This window comes from Myotis lucifugus, unplaced genomic scaffold, assembly GCF_000147115.1.
Source record: "Myotis lucifugus unplaced genomic scaffold, Myoluc2.0 scaffold_223, whole genome shotgun sequence".
Taxonomy (NCBI): domain Eukaryota; kingdom Metazoa; phylum Chordata; class Mammalia; order Chiroptera; family Vespertilionidae; genus Myotis; species Myotis lucifugus.
Genome location: NW_005871271.1, coordinates 1,451,064 through 1,470,090, shown reverse-complemented (window position 1 = coordinate 1,470,090; position 19,027 = coordinate 1,451,064). Strand labels below are relative to the sequence as shown.

The 19,027-nt window shown below is 40.2% G+C and overlaps 1 protein-coding gene across 1 annotated transcript in view; it reads right to left on the bottom strand.

Annotated features, from left to right (window-relative positions):
• Positions 1-19,027, bottom strand: part of ITGA8 (integrin subunit alpha 8) — a 191,843-nt gene that overhangs the window by 94,394 nt on the left and 78,422 nt on the right. Inside the window, exons 12-13 of the mRNA XM_006098219.3 lie at positions 9,009-9,214; positions 6,343-6,534 (exon numbers count right to left, since the gene is read on the bottom strand). Coding sequence (XP_006098281.1) covers positions 6,343-6,534; positions 9,009-9,214 — 398 coding nt within the window. The remainder of the gene's footprint in view (positions 1-6,342; positions 6,535-9,008; positions 9,215-19,027) is intronic.

Here is a 19,027-nt window from a genome sequence, read left to right as displayed (position 1 = left end):
GGGTGTGACCAGCTGCATACAGCCATCAGCCCCTCACCCAGGCTGGCCAGGCACCCCAGCGGGACCCCCATCCTGATCCGGGACACCCTTCAGGGCAAACCAGCTGGCCCCCACCCATGCACCAGGCCTCTATCCTATATAATAAAAGGGTAATATGCAAACTGACCCTATAGCAGAACAACTGGGAATGACTGGTCACTATGACACACACTGACCACCAGGGGGCAGATGCTCAATGCAGGAGCTGCCCCCTGGTGGTCAGTGCACTCCCACAGGGGGAGGTCTGCTCAGCCACAAGCCAGGGTGATGGCTGCCAGTACAGCGGTGGTGGTGGGAGCCTCTCTCACCTCCTCAGCAGCAATAAGGATGTCCGACTGCAGCTTAGGCCTGCTCCCCACTGGCAAGTGGACATCCCCCGAGGGCTGCCGGGCTGCCAGAAGGATGTCTGACTGCCAGCTTGGGCCCGATCCCCCAGGGAGCAGGCCTAAGCCAGCAGTTAGACATCCTTTGAGGATGCAAGAGGGCATAGGCCGGGCTGAGGGACCCCCTGAGTGCACAAATTTTTGTGTACCGGACCTCTAGTCCTATATAATAAAAGGCTAATAGGCAAATTGACTGAACGGCAGAATGACCAATCTCTATGATGTGCACTGACCACCAGGGGGAAGATGCTCAACGCAGGAGCTGCCCCCTGGTCAGTGCAGAAGCTGAGCTCATAGCTGGTGAGCACAGCAGCAGTGGCAGGAGCCTCTCCCGCCTCTGAGACAATGCTGGGATTTCCGACTGACAGCTTAGGCCCACTGTCAGTCAAACATCCCCCAAGGGCTCCTGGACTGCGAGAGGGCACAGGCCAGGCTGAGGGAAACCCTCCCCCGCACCCCCAAGTGCACAAATTTCATGCACCGGGCCTCTAGTATAATATGTTAATATTAGGGGAAGCTGGCAGGAGGGTTTATGGGACTCAACTATTTTTGCAACTTTTCTGTCAGTCTAAAATTATTTTCTAGAAAAGGTTAAGAAAAAAGGTCTTATATGTTTTATTAAATCCCCCCCCCAAGATAGAGCCTTAATAATTTATGCAATATTACAGAGAAATCTGAGGAGACAGTAAGTTTCGATCTTGGTTTACAGAATCTAAGTTTGAGTTTTAAAAAACCCTTGGAGAAGTGTCCCCTACATCCACGTCTCTCTCAGGTGGAAAAAGTAAGGTCGGAGAGATTGTCTTGGGCAAACTGGATCTAGAACCTGATTTTTATCTCTCCATTCATTTTTACTTCTCTTTATGACACTGCTGGACTCAAGTCCAAAAACTCCTTCAGTTGACTTAATTTATTCAATTTAATCTAAACTTATAAAGTCTTTTTACAAGAAATGTATGTTCTAATTTCTAATGTGTTTATAACGAAATTATGAAAATCTTGCTCAAAAGGAACATGTTTTGCTTTTCATAAAAAATTTGGTAGCAGTTTGAGAAGCTAAAATAAACTTGACTATAAGATTTAAACTTAGTTCAACTAAACTTCACATCAATTCGATGAACTCAAAGTTTGATTAAAATGTATTGTTCTCTTGGTTAAAGCTACCCTTTTATTTCTTCTCATGTGCAGCTTCTGTCTAGCTGCACTGTTTGCATACAAACACACACACACACACACACACACACTCACACACCCCTCATTAAAACATAAAATGGGTCATTTTATTACATTTGGTATAATTGTCTGAGATGGCTTCATGATATCGCCATGGTCTATTAGAGGCTTGAACAAGACAATGATAATCTTGGCATTCAGCCCATGTTTTCCTCCGCTTTTTATTGCCTGTATGATTTCTGTTCCTCAACAAAACCAGCAATTCCCTCCTCCACGCACCCCCCTACCCCCGCAATGTCTGGACTGTGCATTTAGCAGATGACCTTGTTATACAATCATGTTTAACAGGATGAGACTAGATCATTGCATTTTAGGGATTCCTGACTATCACAGCTGTTTCTTCTCTGAAATGCTTTCACTCAATTAATGTGTACAAGAAACTCCTCTGGTCAACCGTAGTTTTCCAATGAGCATCAGTGTAGAAACCTGAACACATCTATTTTTTTTGTAGGAAAAATAATTTTGGTACCAGAAATGAAAATATTTATGATTCTTATTTATGTATGCATATCAATGACAATATTTATTGTTAAAAAAACTGAGTGGTTAAGCAAAATTATTCCAAATATTGTTTCCACAATAGAGTCTCTATATTTCTAAAATTAATCTCTCATGTCTTTCCATCATACTATACTCTTCTCAGGACACCAGATCAAAATTCCAGAGTCATCTTTAGCATCCCCTCTTCTTCCCACCCCACCTCCTCTATTTTCCATCCCAGCCAGTCATTACCAAGTCTTGTCTATTTTCCACTTACACTATTTTGTCAGTTCCTTCCTTTCAATTGCAGTTGTTATCTTCTTAATTTGGGCCTAATTTATAATAAATTAAAATACCCTAAATGGCTAAGGGAGAGGAAAGAGCATTTTTCATTCTTGGTACCCAGTAAATCACAGTAGTGAGATATGGGAGAAGTCCCTTATGCTTCATCTCCCACTTAGAATGGGTGAGTGGTGGAATCATTTCATAGCTGGGCAGCAACCTTATGATATTAGGGGAATCCTCTAGTGAGGGTCCAGCCACAGGAATATTATGAGTGGTTTTCAGCCAGTAGGGTCTCTATAGCTATGTTCTTACTCTCATAGTCTTATGGGTCTGGGGCAGGAAAAGTAAATATCATACTATAGAGTAAGCTTGGGGACTATGAAAATTGAATAAGCAAAATAAAATCATATAAATGAGTGTGCTTAAGAAAAAGAATACCTCCAAAATATAGTGTTTTAAAATGTGTTTGAAGAGTCGCCATTTATTAAACTATTAGAGGCCCAGTGCATGAATTCGTTCACCTTGAAAGGAACTGTGTGCCACGAGGTTGCAGTGGGCACAGGGGTGGGTCTTGGCCCATCCTCCATGCCCCTGCCTGGCCCCTCCCACCGTGGCCCCCAGTCCCCTGTCTGCCACCAGCCCTGCTCCCGCTGCTGCCGTTCCCACATGCTAATGGTGTGGAGTGATTGGCACTAGCGCCAGCAGCGGGTGCAAGCGGGGCCAGCACCATCAAAGGTGCCAGCAGCGGCTGCTGCCCCATTCACCCCTCAGAATCAGGGGGAGGTGGAAAAGCCCTGAGGGGCGATCGGGACCGGCAGCCACCGCTCGCACCCACTGACAGTGCCAAGCAATCGAGACTGGGCGCCAGCAGCAGGTGTGAGCGGGGCCTTTGCCAGCAGCTGGTGTGAGCGGCAGCTGCCAGCCCCAATTGCCCCTCAGGAGCAGGGGGAGGTGGAGAAGCCCTGAGGGGCGATTGGGGCCAGCAGCCACTGCTCGCACCTGCTGAAGGCACCGAGTGATCGGGGCCGGTGCTGGGTGCCAGCAGTGGATGCGAGCTGGGCGAGTGCCCATGGGACTGTAGAGCGTGGGAGCAAAGAATTTTCAATAACCACCAGAGGCTTGCCCCAATGACAGCGACCGGCACCCCGCCATGGTCTGGCGCCCCTGCTCACCTGCTCCACCATTCCACTGCAGCCAACGCCCGACATGTTCCACGCGCACCCCCTGGTGGTCAGCGCACATCATAGTGACCAGTTGTTCCGTTGTTCAGTCTATTTGCATATTAGGGTTTTATATATATAGATGTTCTATATAATCTCATTTTAACATACTGACATCATTTCATTATATAAAAATTAAATTTCCTCTTTATACCAACATATTATTAGCTTATTTTACAGACTAAGAAATTGAATTTCAGAGAGGTTACGAAATTGTCTCACTCGTACACAGCTGGAAAACAGTGGAGTCAAGTTTTAAATCTATGTCGTCCATCTCCAGCATCCTAGAATGCATGTTTTCAAAATCTTAGGCAGCCTAACATACCTGTAAAGTTAAGCAGCTTTGATTCTATTCATCAGATTGATACTCTTTCCTATTGTAAGCCATTTCACAACATTTTATAAAAAACCTTCTATACCTAGAAAGTGCAAGCACACAACCCAGTGAAGTAGGTATTATTGGCCCCATAAAACCAGAAAAGAAAACAGAAGCTCCAAGAAATCAAATCACTTGTCCACTGCCACAGCTCATCAGTGAGGACTGGGGAGCCGGGACCAGGCAGTCTGACGTCCCTTCCCTTGTAAATGAGATTAAGTCCAAATCTAGACGTGACTGCAAGATTAAGGTTTTCCGCCTTCGTGGAAATGGAGGCTTGAGAGCTAAATGGAATTCATTGATACAAAAATGAGAGAAGTGACATGTCTGATTCCTGAGTTATGCCTGCAAAATTCAAATCTGCTCTGCTAGTTAACAGAATCTAGTTGCCTGCCTATTAGCCAGTTTTCCTCTTGATAGGGTCCCGGGGACTTGGTGTCAACATAAAAAGGCTTTTTTGAATGACATTCTGTTTGTGAGAAGATGAGTAGCAGGGAAAATGGTATAGGATCATAAATCATAAGACACCTATATTCCCCTTTAGGAGGCAGAATCAGGACCAGAACCAGTCTACTAACTAAGAGGAACTCTGAAAACCTCAAGACTATCTTGAGGGATAAAAATTCAACTTAGTGGCCTTTGGCCCTGCCTTAGTGAAGAACATTTACTTGACAGACAGATGGCTATACACAGCATTTACATCATCAGTCACTATAAATTGAATCAGCCTCAGTAGATAAAGGTGTTATCTAGCAAATGGCCCCAAATGACCTTTTTGTAATTGTTAAAATGGGGATGAAAAGGACATAATTAATAAATAGCTTCTCTGTTCCCTGTGCTACTCCTTTCTCTCCCCCCTTCACTGCAGGAAATATTCCTTCAGAGAAAAGTTGTTTCCTATTTCTCTCCTCCCCGGCACCTTTTTAAGAAGACTTCAAAGGAGGTCTGTGGACTGGCTCTTTAATGGACACCGCTTTTATTTCCTTTACATGGTGTAAGGCACTGCTTAATGAATAGCAATAACTTTCTAAAATCACTGTTTGTCTAAAATTGCAACCCAGGAGTTGAATTTCATTAATCACTCTGACATATTTTGGGCAGAAATTACATAGAGGATCTAAATTTTGGATCATTTAAAATAGAACATATTACATGTCAGACCCTCCCCCCAAATAACAAAAGCCATCATTGATTAGACTAGTATAGTATGATCTACAATAATAAATCTAACAAGATGCTCTTAAAATTGCTGTAGGAAGGATGCATTCATATACAAATTTATATAAAATGTAATACTAATCCATGTTGAGCCCACTATAATGTCTATGCTAGTGCCATGAAATATTTCTGGCAAGTTTATAAGAACATGTTGCAGGATCTTTTTTGCCTGATCCCAGAGGGGAAGAGAAAGCCGAGTCAGTGATTGGAACGCTGCCCCAAATCAGAAAAAGCTCTACTACATAAGGAAAATACTCAATTAGGGGAGGGGCAGTGGAAAGAGACAAGGCTTTAATAAATAGTTGAAGCTGTCAGTTAACTATTAATGACTTATAAGTATTTATTGAGACCATCTTAACATAACAAACATAAAAGCAAAAACTGAACCATAAAACCAAGAAGTCTAATGTTCTCTGCTAAAAATCCTGATTACTGAAACAATTCTTAAGACCAATCCATAATTTCATATGGCATGCCCAAAACATGAATGATAGCTCTCTGCTTTATGGATTTCTATGAGTCCTCAGTATAAATTAGGTAATCAAAGCTGGTTAATAATATAATAATGTATGTCAATTCTAATTGAAAAAAAGATAGTTTATTGTTTCTATTGCAAACCAGTTAATTTTGTTTCACTTTAAAATATTCAATCTATCTTTGAAAAGTCCAAAATATAGCTGGAAAATACTTATGCTCTAAAAATGTGAGCTTTATGACAGAAACATTGAGGTTCATAAGTTAATTAATATGAGATCAGAAAGGAAAAATGGGATTAAAATAAATTGCTCTAGAAAGGTATCTGTCTTTGTCAATGGAGACCACATTACTGAGGGGTTTCAAAGAAAAACTGCTGTTGCAATGTCGGCAAGTTTTATGTCCAATGCAGTTTTTTAAAAGCCATCTTGCTTTTCTTGACAGGAAAGGGAGTGTTTGTTTTGTCTGCCTTCAAATTCTCATGAAAGTCACTCTGGAATCCTACACCAAGAACCTGTGCGGTGGGTAAGCTTGGCCTCCGCTGTCTGAGAGAGCTGCTTACGCAGGAGGCCTTTCCCAGAGAATGAGCCCTTTCTAGGAGGTGAACTCTACGGAGGGGAAAGAAAGAAAACCTTACCTGGGTAATCATTCTTGTCTATGTCTGAGTCTCCTCTTAAAGTGTAGCCAAAGCCAGAAGGGATAGCCTGGGATGCCCACACTCCTTGCAAAATTTGGGAAGCCTTGGTGTTCAAGCCATGTTTGTTCCCGTTGTAAATGAACACTTTGCCTCTTTGATCCTGGCCTGCAAAGGGCGCACCGATGGCAACATCTAGAGAGACACATGAGCGTATTTTTAAATAAAGAAGAATGTTTTGAAATAGAATTAAGTGCAATCAAAGAGCAGTGCCATACAGTCTAAAGGGCTTATTGTTTCCCATGAAATTTTTTGTAGCGCAGCAAGAGTAAGTTATTTGTTGTCTTTTCTCCATTCAAAATAAAAGGTACAATACAATAAAACCTCGATATAATGGACTAATTCAAGCAAGGGGGTGTCCATTAAACCCAAAAGTCCATCTACATACAGTGGGGCCTTGTCTTACGAGTTTAATTCGTTCCGTGACGGAGCTCATAACTCAAATTACTCGTATGTCAAATCAAAAAGTGAAGGAGTGAGACCTGTGATGCTGGGCTGATGTGGCATTCACTGTGACGTTCGCTGCGCCAACTAGCGGTGGGGTATCTGAAGCTGGCTCGTAACCCGAATTTTAGCTCGCAACTCAAAGCAAAAAATTGGCCCAGAGACGGCTCGTATCTCGAAAAACTCGTTAGTCGGGACACTCAAGTCAAGGCCCCACTGTATATAAAAGCCTAAGCGACCGGCCAATGCACAATGACCACCAGGGGGCAGACGCTCAACATAGGAGCTGCAGAGCGACAGCAACTTTGCAGAGTGCCCTCTCACACTCTGTGATCCCTTGGGGGATGTCGGACTGCCAGTTTCAGCCCCATCCCCACAGGCCAGGCTGAGGGACCCCACCTGCCAGAGGGACCCTGCTCACTCCGCAGATGCCCTTCGAGCCCCAGTGCTGCCCCAGGTACAGCCGGCTGAGGAGGGACTACTGGAGGTTGGCTCCAGGGTGTGTCCAGGCCATCTCACCCAGTCCCGCCCTGCCAGTCACCTTCTAATTAATTTCCTTTCAATGTGCATGAATCCATGCACCAGGCCTCTAGTTATATAATAAAGATTTTCCTAACGTGTATGTTAAAAAATTGACAAACTAGTTACTTTACCTGTTTTTACTTACATAGACACGTTTATGTAATTAAAATTAAGTATGTATGAAAAGTTTAATTTCACAGAAAAGTTTTCTATATGTATTACAGTAATTTTAAATTTCTACTGAATAGGTCTACTAAATGCTTGTATGCACCAGTCACCACGAGTAAACAAATGCACACAGCTGGGGTGTGGCTTAGCACAACTCCGAAGATCTGCCAGCACACTTTCAAACTGCTGCAGAAAGTCATGTGACAACAGAACCAATCACCACTCTTGCTGTGGTATAATCACATGCTAATCATTCACTGAACACTCTTTAGGAGCAGTGACGCTTGGATTTAAGTCTGTAGACTATAGCTGTAAATATGTAATATTTATTTATATCATGAAATCACTATAGTGTTTTTTCAACATATGGCCTATTCGATAAAATTTGTTAAAAATAACAGTGAATTAATAACAAAAGTAACCTGTTGACTTAATTATAAGCAAATCTTAGAGGCATTTTAAAATTAATAGGATGTTAATTTTCACATATAATATATGGACCAGAAATTTGTCCATTAAATCTGAAGTCTGTTAAATTGAAGTCCGAAAAATCGAGGGTTTACTGTACCAGATACTTAATACCAATACCTGCGAAAAGTACTAAGGAATACTGAGCTGATGCAATAGCTGAGGCTATTTTGTTAGAGAAAATTCCTATTCATTCCACAAACTTCAATCAAGAAACCCACTACATGTTGGTTCTTAACTTAAAGGCCTGAAAAGTATGCAAGATTTTGTGTGAGCATGCATGTTTTTCTGAGGACAGGGTACTTACAAGACATTTATGAATTCCTAACTTAACCACAATCCTAAGCTAATAATTTAACCCTACTTTATTACAAACATTGAAGCTGCTTTTCAGCTGAACTTACAGACCAAACACCTGCAATAATGTAAACATGGGAAGTTTTTAATAAAAAGAAATTTTTTTAATTCAGCATCACCTATACATAAGCCATCTAGGTTAATCAGAAGGCCATATACTTACTAACATACGGACATATACTTATTTGTTTTGACTCGGTACATATCAAAGATTCTCTAGTTCTCTTCGAGTCACTAAATCCAAATATCAATTTTTTAACTTTATTTTTATTGTTGACACTATCACAGATGTCCCCAATTTCCCCTTTTGCCCACCTCCACCCAGCAGCCACCCCTTTTCCCTCTGGCCAACACCTCACTCTCATCTGTATCTATAGATTATGCATATATGTTCTTTGGCTAATCTCTTTAAAAATTATCGCTGCCTTTATTTAGACCTGTTATATGACATACAAAATCAACATGAGAAAATTTCCATGTAACACCTATATTAATCAAAACATATAAATTTTAAGTTGCCTTGAGATTTTTGATAGCATATTAAATATCAACTGCATCATACACACTACTGTCAATACTTCAAAATGTCCATGCCACAGTAACATTGAATTATGATACATCAACAATTTCCACACATTGGTGTAAATTACCATTGTATCCATCTTGATTCAGGTCTCCTAAGTGGGCCACCGCACTACCAAATCTCCCGAAAACCTCCATGCCTGCGAGCACCTGCGGGTCTTCAAAGATGAGAGCGCTCACTTGCATATACAGGTAAACTTGACCCACTTCCCTGGGGTTACTCTCAAATTCACGTTCCATAAAGAGAGGGGCCCCAATCAGTATGTCATCCATCCTGTAGGGAACAAAGAGAGAGGTCAGCACTCTGGCAGAGATGAGATTCTTTTTGGTATATTTTAAATCAACTGGATTAGTACATTTCCATTGGTATTTTTCCTTTAGCAAGGGACATTTTACAATCATCATCTTTCATTGATTTGTTATGTCTATGCAGTAGAATGCTGCAAGAAAATAAGGTTATTAAATGATCCCACCGAACTCTTTAATGATGTTAAAAGTGGTTGCTTTAAGAAAACCACAGATATTTCACCTTTTTCACTTTAAGTGCATTTCCAGAAACTATAGATATACAAGTAAAACATATCAGAAGGACCTAAATAGGTTTATCTAAAAGTGGATTAGAGGTTTCCAGAATTTATATGCCTATACACTTAAATTATGAAGTTTTCTTGACAGTAATAAGGCTTAAAAATAAATTTCTCTTCCTATTTCCTATTGTTACCTTCATTTAAATAAAACACAGACCAGAGAGGGTGATAATACTGGCTAGAAAGATAAAATTTCATTCCAAAAGAGAATTTACAATTATTTTTTAAGTGAAGATAGAACAAGAAACTAATAGATAATTCTCAAGGGTGAAAAAAATTCAAGAAACACCTAACCAAATTATTTAGAGATAAAGACATAACCACCAAGAATAAAAAAAAAATGGTTAAAGGTATTTCCTTCACAGAGTCAGATAGCAAACGAAAGAATAAAACAGAGCCTTTTGCCCTAACCAGTTTGGCTCAGTGGATAGAGATCAGCCCACAGACTGAAGGGTTTCAGGTTCAATTCCCATCAAGGGCACATACCTCAGTTTCAGGCTGGATCCCTGGCCCTAGTCTGGGTGCATGCCAGAAGGCAACCAATAGATGTGTCTCTCTCACATCAATGTTTCTCTCTCTGTGTCTCTCCCCATCCCTTGCACTTTCTCTAAAAATCAATGAAAAAATGTTCTCAGGTGAGGATGAACAACAAAAATAAACAGAGTCTTCTAAGCTATTTAGGGTTTTAAAACCATAAACATGTATTATTTTTATTTAAAAATTTTAAAGAAAAGTAACATCAACCAAAATTTGTAATTTGATCTGTACTAATGACCTCCACTGAAATTTGTCTGCAGACACCCCGTCCTAGGAAGTGCAATAATGTGAAAATGACTTCAGACAGAAATACAAATCTGCATTTGACTTTTATGTCTATGTAGATTAGATGATATGTAGAAGTTTGTCAAGTAAACTAACTACTAAAATATTAGCATTGATCTAAAAGGCAGGGTTGAGGTGGGAATAGTTACTGAGAGCAAGACACCTCTTTTAAAGCAATCTGCAAGACTATCAACATCACTCTGACTCACCCCTCTCTCCAACTTCTTGCCTTCTGTGTGGTGTTCATTCACTGTCTGTTTCTCAGTATGATTCAACAGACAGCCTGTGTACTGACTGTGTTTAAGATACTGTGATAAGTGATTTAACGAATACAATGACTGTTAGATCAACCCTGTTCCTAATTAACTTACAAGTGAGGTCAAACTGCTACTCATATAACTATAAACAAGGCATAGTAAGAAAAGTATGAGTGTCCAGCTAGTGTTGCTCAGTGGTTGAACATCAATCCATGCCCCAAGAGGTCACTGGTTCGATTACTGGTCAGGACACATACCCGGGTTGTGGGCTCAATCCCCTGTATGGGGCACACAGGAGGCAGCCAATCAATGAATCTCTCTCATTATTGATATTTCTAACTCTCCCTCTCCCTTCATCTCTGAAATCAATACAAATATTAAAAAAGAAAAGAAAGAAGTATAAGTGATTCAAACTAAATGCTGGGGGTTCCGGATGGGAGATAGCATTGAACCTGGGTGGGATTCTGACAGGTAGATCTACAGGCAGGCTTTCCAGGTGATGGTGCTGTGAGCCAAGGCAAGTGTCCCTAAGTGAAGTTAGGGAACACTGAGTGGTCCGAGAAAGTTCCATGCTAGAAGGATGCCTATATATTATTTTATATAAAATCAATATTATATTAATACTAGAGGCCTGATGCATGAAAATTCGTGCAAGAGTAGGCCTTCCTTCCCCCAGCTGCTGGCACCGGCTTCCCTCTGGCACCTGAGACCCAGGCTGCTTCCCTCCTCTGGCCACCGCAGGCACCCGGGACTGGGGCTGGCTTCCTTCTGGCCCCAGCGTCAGCAGGAAGGACGTCTGGTCTAATTAGCATATTACCCTTTTATTATTATAGATAATACTAGAGGCCCGTTGCAGGAGGATTCCTGCAAGAATAGGGCTTCCTGCTGCTGGAGCAAAGCAGAGAAGGGAGCGAAACCCGCTGAGGCAGGCTTCGCTCCCGCCTCCCAGCCGCTCCAGCTGGGTTTCCCCTCCTGCCTCCCAGCCGCCTCTACTTAGCTCCCTTCTGTAGTGCTTCGCTTCCATGTTGTCTTCAGTCTTCACTCCCAGCCAGTATATGCAAATTAACCACCATCTTTGTTGGTGGTTAATTTGCATATCGTGCTGATTAGCCAATGGGAGGCGTAGCGAAGGTATGGTCAATTACCCTTTTTGTCTTTTATTAGATAGGATAAGCAATAAGAAAGCAACCTATTAAAAGTTGGGCAAAAGATCTGAATAGACACCTCATCAAAGACAATATACAGATGGCAAATAAGCATTTGAAAAGATGCTCAATATCACATATCACTAGAGAACTGGAAATTAAAACAATAATGAGATACCACTACACACCTATTAGACTGGCCAAAATCCCAAACACTGAAAACACCAAATGCTGACATGGCTGTGGAGTAACAGAAACTCTCATTCATTACTGGTGGGAATACAAAATGGTACAGCCAGCCACTCTGGAAGACCATTTGGCAGTTTCTGACAAAATAAAACACTCATACCACATGATCCAGCAAACGCACTTCTTAACATTTACCAAAATGAGTTGAAAACTTATGCCTACACAGAAACCTGCGCATGGATGTTAATAGTAGTTTTATTCATAATTGTGAAAACTTGGAAGCACCCAAAGGATTTTTCAATAGGTCAATGGATAAACAAATTGTGGTGCTGACAATAGCAAATGCTGATGAGGATGTGGAGCAATGGGAACTCACATTCATTGCAGGTTGAAATGCAAAATGGTACAGTCACTTTGGAAGACATTCTGAAAGTTTCTTACCTAGCTAAATATAGGTTTACCATGTGATCCCACGATCATGTTCTTATATAGTTACCCAAAGAAGTTGAAAATTTATGTCCACACAAAAACCTACATTTGCCCAAAATTGGAAGCAGTCAAGATATCTTTCAATAGCTGAATGGATAAGCAGACACTGGTACATAATACAATGGAAAAATCTTTAGCAATAAAAGAAAATGAGCTATCAAACCACAAAACAATGTGCAGGAACTTTAAATGTGTATTGCTAAGTGAAAGAAGTCAGTCTATAAAGGCTACTACTGTGTGATTCCAATTCTATGACATTTTGGAAAAGGCAAAACTATAGAGACAGTAAAAAGATCAGTAGTTGGCAGGGATGGGTGAGCAAAAGGATGAATAGGTGAAGCACAGGACATGTTTAGGACAATGAAACTATTCTATATGATACTATATGTGGATATATGATATTAGGCATTTGGTAAAACCCATAGAATGTACAACACAAAGTGAACCCTAATGTACACTATGACTTCAGTTAATAGTGTATCAATATTGGTCCAACAATTATAATAAATGTACAATAGCAATGCATGGTGTTAATAGGAAAAGTGAGTGTGGAGGGGAGAGGTAGTTAGCGTGAATTATCAGTATTTCCTGCTCAATTTTTCTGTAAACCCAAATGTGCTCTAAAAAATAGTTTATTAATTGAACAAAAATGATACTTGCTAAAGTTGAGCACAGATAACTTGAGAATAGCATGAGTTTTTTAAATTAAATCTTTATTGTTGAAAATGTTACATATTCCTCTTTTTTCCCCCATTGACCCCTCCTATGCAGCCCAGACCCTCCACCCCAGGCCTTTACCACCCTACTGTCTGTGTCCATGGGTTATACATATATGCATACAAGTTCTTTGGTTGATCACTCCCCTCCCTCCTCCATCTTCCAAGATTCCACAGTCTGTTCTATGCTTCTATGTCTCTGGATCTATTTTGTTCATCAGTTTATTTTGTCCACTAGATTCCACATATTAGTGAGATCACGTGATACTTGTCTTTTTCTGACTGGCTTATTTCACTTAAACACGTATTTTGCTCTCCAGGTCCCCCATGCTATCCCAAAGGGTAAGAGATCCTTCTTTTGTACTGCTGTATTCCATGGTATAAATGTACCACAACTTTTTTACCCACTCATCTACTGATGGGCACTTGGGCTGTTTCCAGATCTTAGATATTGTAAATTGTGCTGCTATGAATATAGGGGTACATACATTCTTTCTGACTGGTGTTTTGGGTTTCTTAGAATACATTCCTAGAGATGGGATTCCTGGGTCAAATGGCAGTTCCATATTTAATTTTTTGAGGAAATCCCATACTGTTTTTTATAATGGCTTCACAAATCTGCATTCCCACCAGCAGTGTATGAGGGTTCCCTTTTCTCCATCCACATCCTCACCAGCACTGTCATTTGTTGATTTGCTGATGGTAGCTATTCTGGCAGGTGTGAGGTGATACCTCACTGTTGTTTTAATTTGCATCTCTCTGATGATCAGTGACTTTGAGCAAATTTTCATGTTTCTTGGCCATCTATACTAGTATGTCCTCTTTGGAGAAGTGTCTCTTTGTGTCATTTGCCCATTTTTTAATTGGACTGTTTCTCTTCCTTTTGTTAAGTTATATGAGTTCCTTATGTATTTTGGATATTAATCCTTTATTAGATGTATCATTACCAAATATGTTCTCCCAAATAGTGGCTCCCTTTTCATTGTGTTGATGGTTTCTTTTGCTGTGCAAAAGTTTTTATTTTGATGTAGTCCCATTTGCTTATTTTCTCTTTAGTTTCCTTTGCCCCAAGAGATGTATCCATAAGCATATTGCTATGAGAGATGTCTGAGATTTTGCTGCCTGTGGTTTCTTCTAGAATTTTTATGGTTTCACGAATTATATTTAAATCTTTTATACATTTTGAGTTTATTCTTGTGTATGGTGTAAGTTGGTGGTCTAGTTTTGCGTTTTGCATGTATCCATCCAATTTTCCCAACATCATTTATTGGAGAGACTGTCTTGACTCTATTGTATATTCTTGCCTCCTTTGTCAAATATTAATTGAGTATAATGGCATGGGTCGATCTCTGGAAAATCTGTTTTGTTCAATTGTTCTATATGCCAGTACCAGGCTGTTTTGATTACAGTGGCTTTGTAGTATAACTTGATATCCGGTATTGTGATCCCTCCAACTTTGTTCTTCTTTCTCAAGATTGCTGCAGCTATTCAGGATCTTTTTTGGTTCCATATATATTTTTTGAGTATTTGTTCTAGATCTGTGAAGTATGCTGTTGGTGTTTTAATAGGGATTGCATTGAATCTGTATATTGCTTTGGGTGCTATGGAAATTTTAATGATGTTAATTCTACCAATCCATGAACATGGTATATTCTTCCACCTGTGCATATCTTCCTCTGTCTCTTTTTTCAACATCCTGTAGTTTTCCAAGTACAAGTCTTTTACCTCCTTGGTTAAGTTTATTCCTAAGTATCTTAATTTTTTTGATGCAATAGTAAATGGGGTTATTTGTTTAGTTTCTCTTTCTGCGATTTCATTATTGGTGTATAAAAATGCCATTGATTTCTGGGTGTTAATTTTGTATCCTGCTACCTTGCCAAATTCATTTCTTAAATCTAGAAGTTTTTTGGTGGAGTCTTTAGAGTTCTGTATGTTCAATATCATGTCATCTGTGAATAATGACAGTTTTACTTTCTCCTTTCTAATTTGGATGTCTTTTATTTCTTTTTCTTGTCTGATTGCTGTAGTTAGGACTTCCAGTACTATGTTAAATAAGAGTGGTGGAAGTGGACATCTCTGTCTTGTTTGTGTTGTTAGGGGAAATGGTTTTGGTTTTGCTCATTGAATATGATGCTGGCTGTAGGATGTTTGTCATATTTGGCCTTTATTATGTTGAGAAATGATTCCTCTATTCCCACTTTGCTGAGAGTTTTTGTCAAAAATGGTGTTGGATTTTGTTGAATGCGTTTTCTGCATCTATTGATATGATCATGTGATTTTTGTCTTTCAATCTGTCTATGTGGTGTATCACGTTTATTGATTTGGGAATATTGTATTGGCCTTGCATCCCTGGAATAAATCCCACTTGGTCATAGTGTATGATCTTTTTAATATATTGCTGGATCTGATTTGCTAAAATTTTGTTGCGGATTTTAGCATCTATGTTCATCAGGGATATTAGACTGTAGTTCTTTTTCTTTGTAGTGTCTTTATCTGGTTTTGGAATTAGGATAATGTTGGCCTCAGAGAAAGAGATTGGAAGTGTTCCTTCCTCTTAGATATTTTGGAACAGTTTGAGGAGTATAGGTGTTAGTTCTCCTTTGAATGTTTGGTAAAACTCCCTGTGAAGCCATCCAGACCAGAGCTCTTGTTTGCTGGGAGTTTTTTTTATTACTGCTTCAATTTCATCATTTGTTATTGGCTTATTCAGGTTTTCTGATTCTTCCTGACTCAGTTTTGGTAGATTGTATTTTTCTAGGAATTTATCCATTTCATCCACAAAGTCCAGGGTGTTGGAATATAGTTAGTGGTTCATAGTATTTTCTTATAATCCTTTATATTTCTATAGTGTCAGTTGTTACTGCTCCACTTTCATTTCTGATTTTATTTATTTGGCTCCTCTTTGTTTCTTGATGAGTCTGGCTAAAGGTTCATCAATCTTGTTTATCTTTTCAAAGAACCAGCTCTTTGTTTTATTGATCTTTTGTATTTTTTTAAATTTTTATGTCATCAAAAATTAAAATCTTTATTATTTCCTTCTACTTACTCTGGGCTTTTCTTGTTGTTCTCTTTCTAATTCTTTAAGTTTAATAATTTTTCTTGTTTTTTGAGGTATGCTTGTAATGCTATGAACTTCCCTCTCAGGACTGCTTTTGATGTGTCCCACAGATTTTGAGTTGTGTGTTCATTTCCATTTGTTTCCAGAAAGTTTTTTTGTTGCTTTCTTGATCTCATGGTAACCCATTCATTGTTTAAAAACATGCTATTTAGCCTCCATGTGTTTGAATGTTTTTGAGGGTTTTTATTGTAGTTGATATCTAATTTCATTCCACTGTGGTCTGAGGAGATGTTTGTTATGATTTCAATCTTCTTGAACTTGTAGAGACTTGTTTTGTGTCCTAACACATGGTCTATCTTTGAGAATATCTCATGTACACTTGAGAAGAATGTATATTCTATAGATTTGGGGTGAAATGTTCTATAAATGTCAATTAAATCCATCTGATCCAGTATGTCTTTGAGAGTAACTGTTTCCTTGTTAATTTTTTGTCTGGAAGATCTATCCAGTGAAGTCAGTGGGGTGTTTATTTCCCCAACTATGACTGTATCATATCATATGACTGTATCATATCTGCTTTAAAGCCCTCTAGAAATTTTTTTATATATTTAGGTGCTCCTATACTGGATGCATATAAGTTTACCAGGGTTATATCCTCTTGTTGGATCAATCCCTTTAGTATTACATAGTGATTTTTGTTGTCTCTTGTGATGGCCTTCATTTTGAAGTCTATTTTGTCAGATACGAGTATTGTTACCCCAGCTTTCTTTGTTGTTGTTTCCATTTGCATGAAAATTTTTTCCATCTCTTCCCTCTCATCCTGTATGAGTTTTGTTCTGAGGTGGTTCTCTTGTAAACAGCATATAATTGGGTCATATTTTTAATCCATTCAGATACCCGATGTCTTTTGATTTAAGCATTTAATCCATTTACATTTAAGGTGATTATTGATAGTTACTTAATATTTTAATTCTGTATGCCTAGGTTTCTCTTTCTATTTATTTTTATTACAGCACTAGAGGCCTGGTGCACTAAATTCGTTCATGGCGTGTGTGTGTGTGTGTGTGTGTGTGTGTGTGTGTCCCTCAGCCCAGTCAGCACCCTCTCCAATCTGGGACCCCTGGAGAAATGTCTGACTGCCCGTTTAGGCCTGATCCTGGTGGGATCAGGCCTAAACAGGCAGTCAAACATCCCTCTCACAATCCAGGACTGCTGGCTCCCAACCGCTCGCCTGCCTGCCTGCCTGATTGCCTCTAACTGCTTCTCCCTGACAGCCTAATCACCCCGTAACCACTCCCCTGCCAGCATGATTGACGCCTAACAGCTCCCCTGCTGGCCCAATTGCCCCTAACTGCCCTCCCCTGTAGGCCCAGTCACCTCCAACTGCCCTCCCATGCAGCCTGGTCACCCCTAACTGCCCTCCCCTTAGGCCTGGTCACCCCTAACTGCCCTCCCCTACAGGCCTGGTCCCCCTCACCTGCCCTCCCCTGAAGGCCTGATCACTCCCAACTGCCCTCCCCTACAGGCCTGGTTGCCCCTAACTACCCTCCTCTGCCAGCCCAGTCACCCCCAACTGCCCTCCCTTGCAGGCCTGGTCCCTTACAACTGCCCTCTCCTGCCAGCCATCTTGTGGTGGCCATCTTGTGTCCACATGGGGGCAGCCATCTTGTGTGTTGGAGTGATGGTCAATTTGCATATTACCTCTTTGTTATATAGGATTCCCTTTAGCATTTCTTGCTGTGCTGGTTTGGTGGTGATAAACTCCTTTAGCGTTTTTTTTTTTGTTTTTTTTTGTTTTTGTTTTTTTTTTTGGTCTGGGAAGCTCTTTATTTCAGCATCTATTTTGAATGATAGCCCTGATGGGTAGAGTAGTCTTGATTTCAAATCCTTGCTATCCATTACCTTGAGTACTTCATGCCATTTCCTTCTGGAATGTAGAGTGTCTGATGAGAAACCAGCTGACAGTCTTATGGGAGCCCCTTTGTTGGTAACAGTTTTCTCTTGCTGCCTTTAAGATTCTCTCTTTGTCTTTAATTTTTGGCATTTTAATAATTATGTGTTTGGGTATGGGCCAGTTTGGGTTCTTCTCTGTATCTCCTGGACTTGTGTGCCCTTTTCCCTCACCAGGTTAGGTAAGTTTTCTGCCATTATTTCTTCAAATACATTCTCTATCCCTTGCTCACTTTCTTCCCCTTCTGGCATACCTATTATGTGAATATTGTTATGTTTCATTTTGTCCCATAGCTCCCTTAAGCCGTCCTCCTGTTTTTTAATTGTTTTTTTTTTTGACTTTTTGGTTCTCCGATTGAGTTATTCCCCCCTCCCCATCCTGTCTTTTAATTCACTGATCTAATCCTCGGCATTCCCTAATCAGCTGTGTATTCCTTCCAATGTGTTCTATATTAGTGATATGTCATTCTTTATTTCCAACTGCTCTTTTTTCATATTACTATATCTTTTCTCATGCTGTTGAGCATCTTTGCCTTCGTTATTCTGAACTCTATGTCTGATAAATTTCTTATCTCCATTTTGTTCAGCTCCTCTTCTGGAGAATTCTCTTGTTCTTTCATTTGGGGGTTGTTTTTGTCTCCCCATTTTGGCTGACTGGGTTTGTATCTGTGTACTGGGTAGATCTGCTACAACTCCCAATATCTAGTGCAGGACAGTGTCAGATGCTGTTTCTGACTGTCCCTGAGTACCCTGTTTGGGGCTGTCAGCAATCCACAGCTTGTGGATACCTCTACTGGGGCTGTATGCCTTTGGAAAGAACGAATATGGGCACCAGGCTCTTATTTTCCTAGCCCTGAGCCCCGAAGGAGTTCAG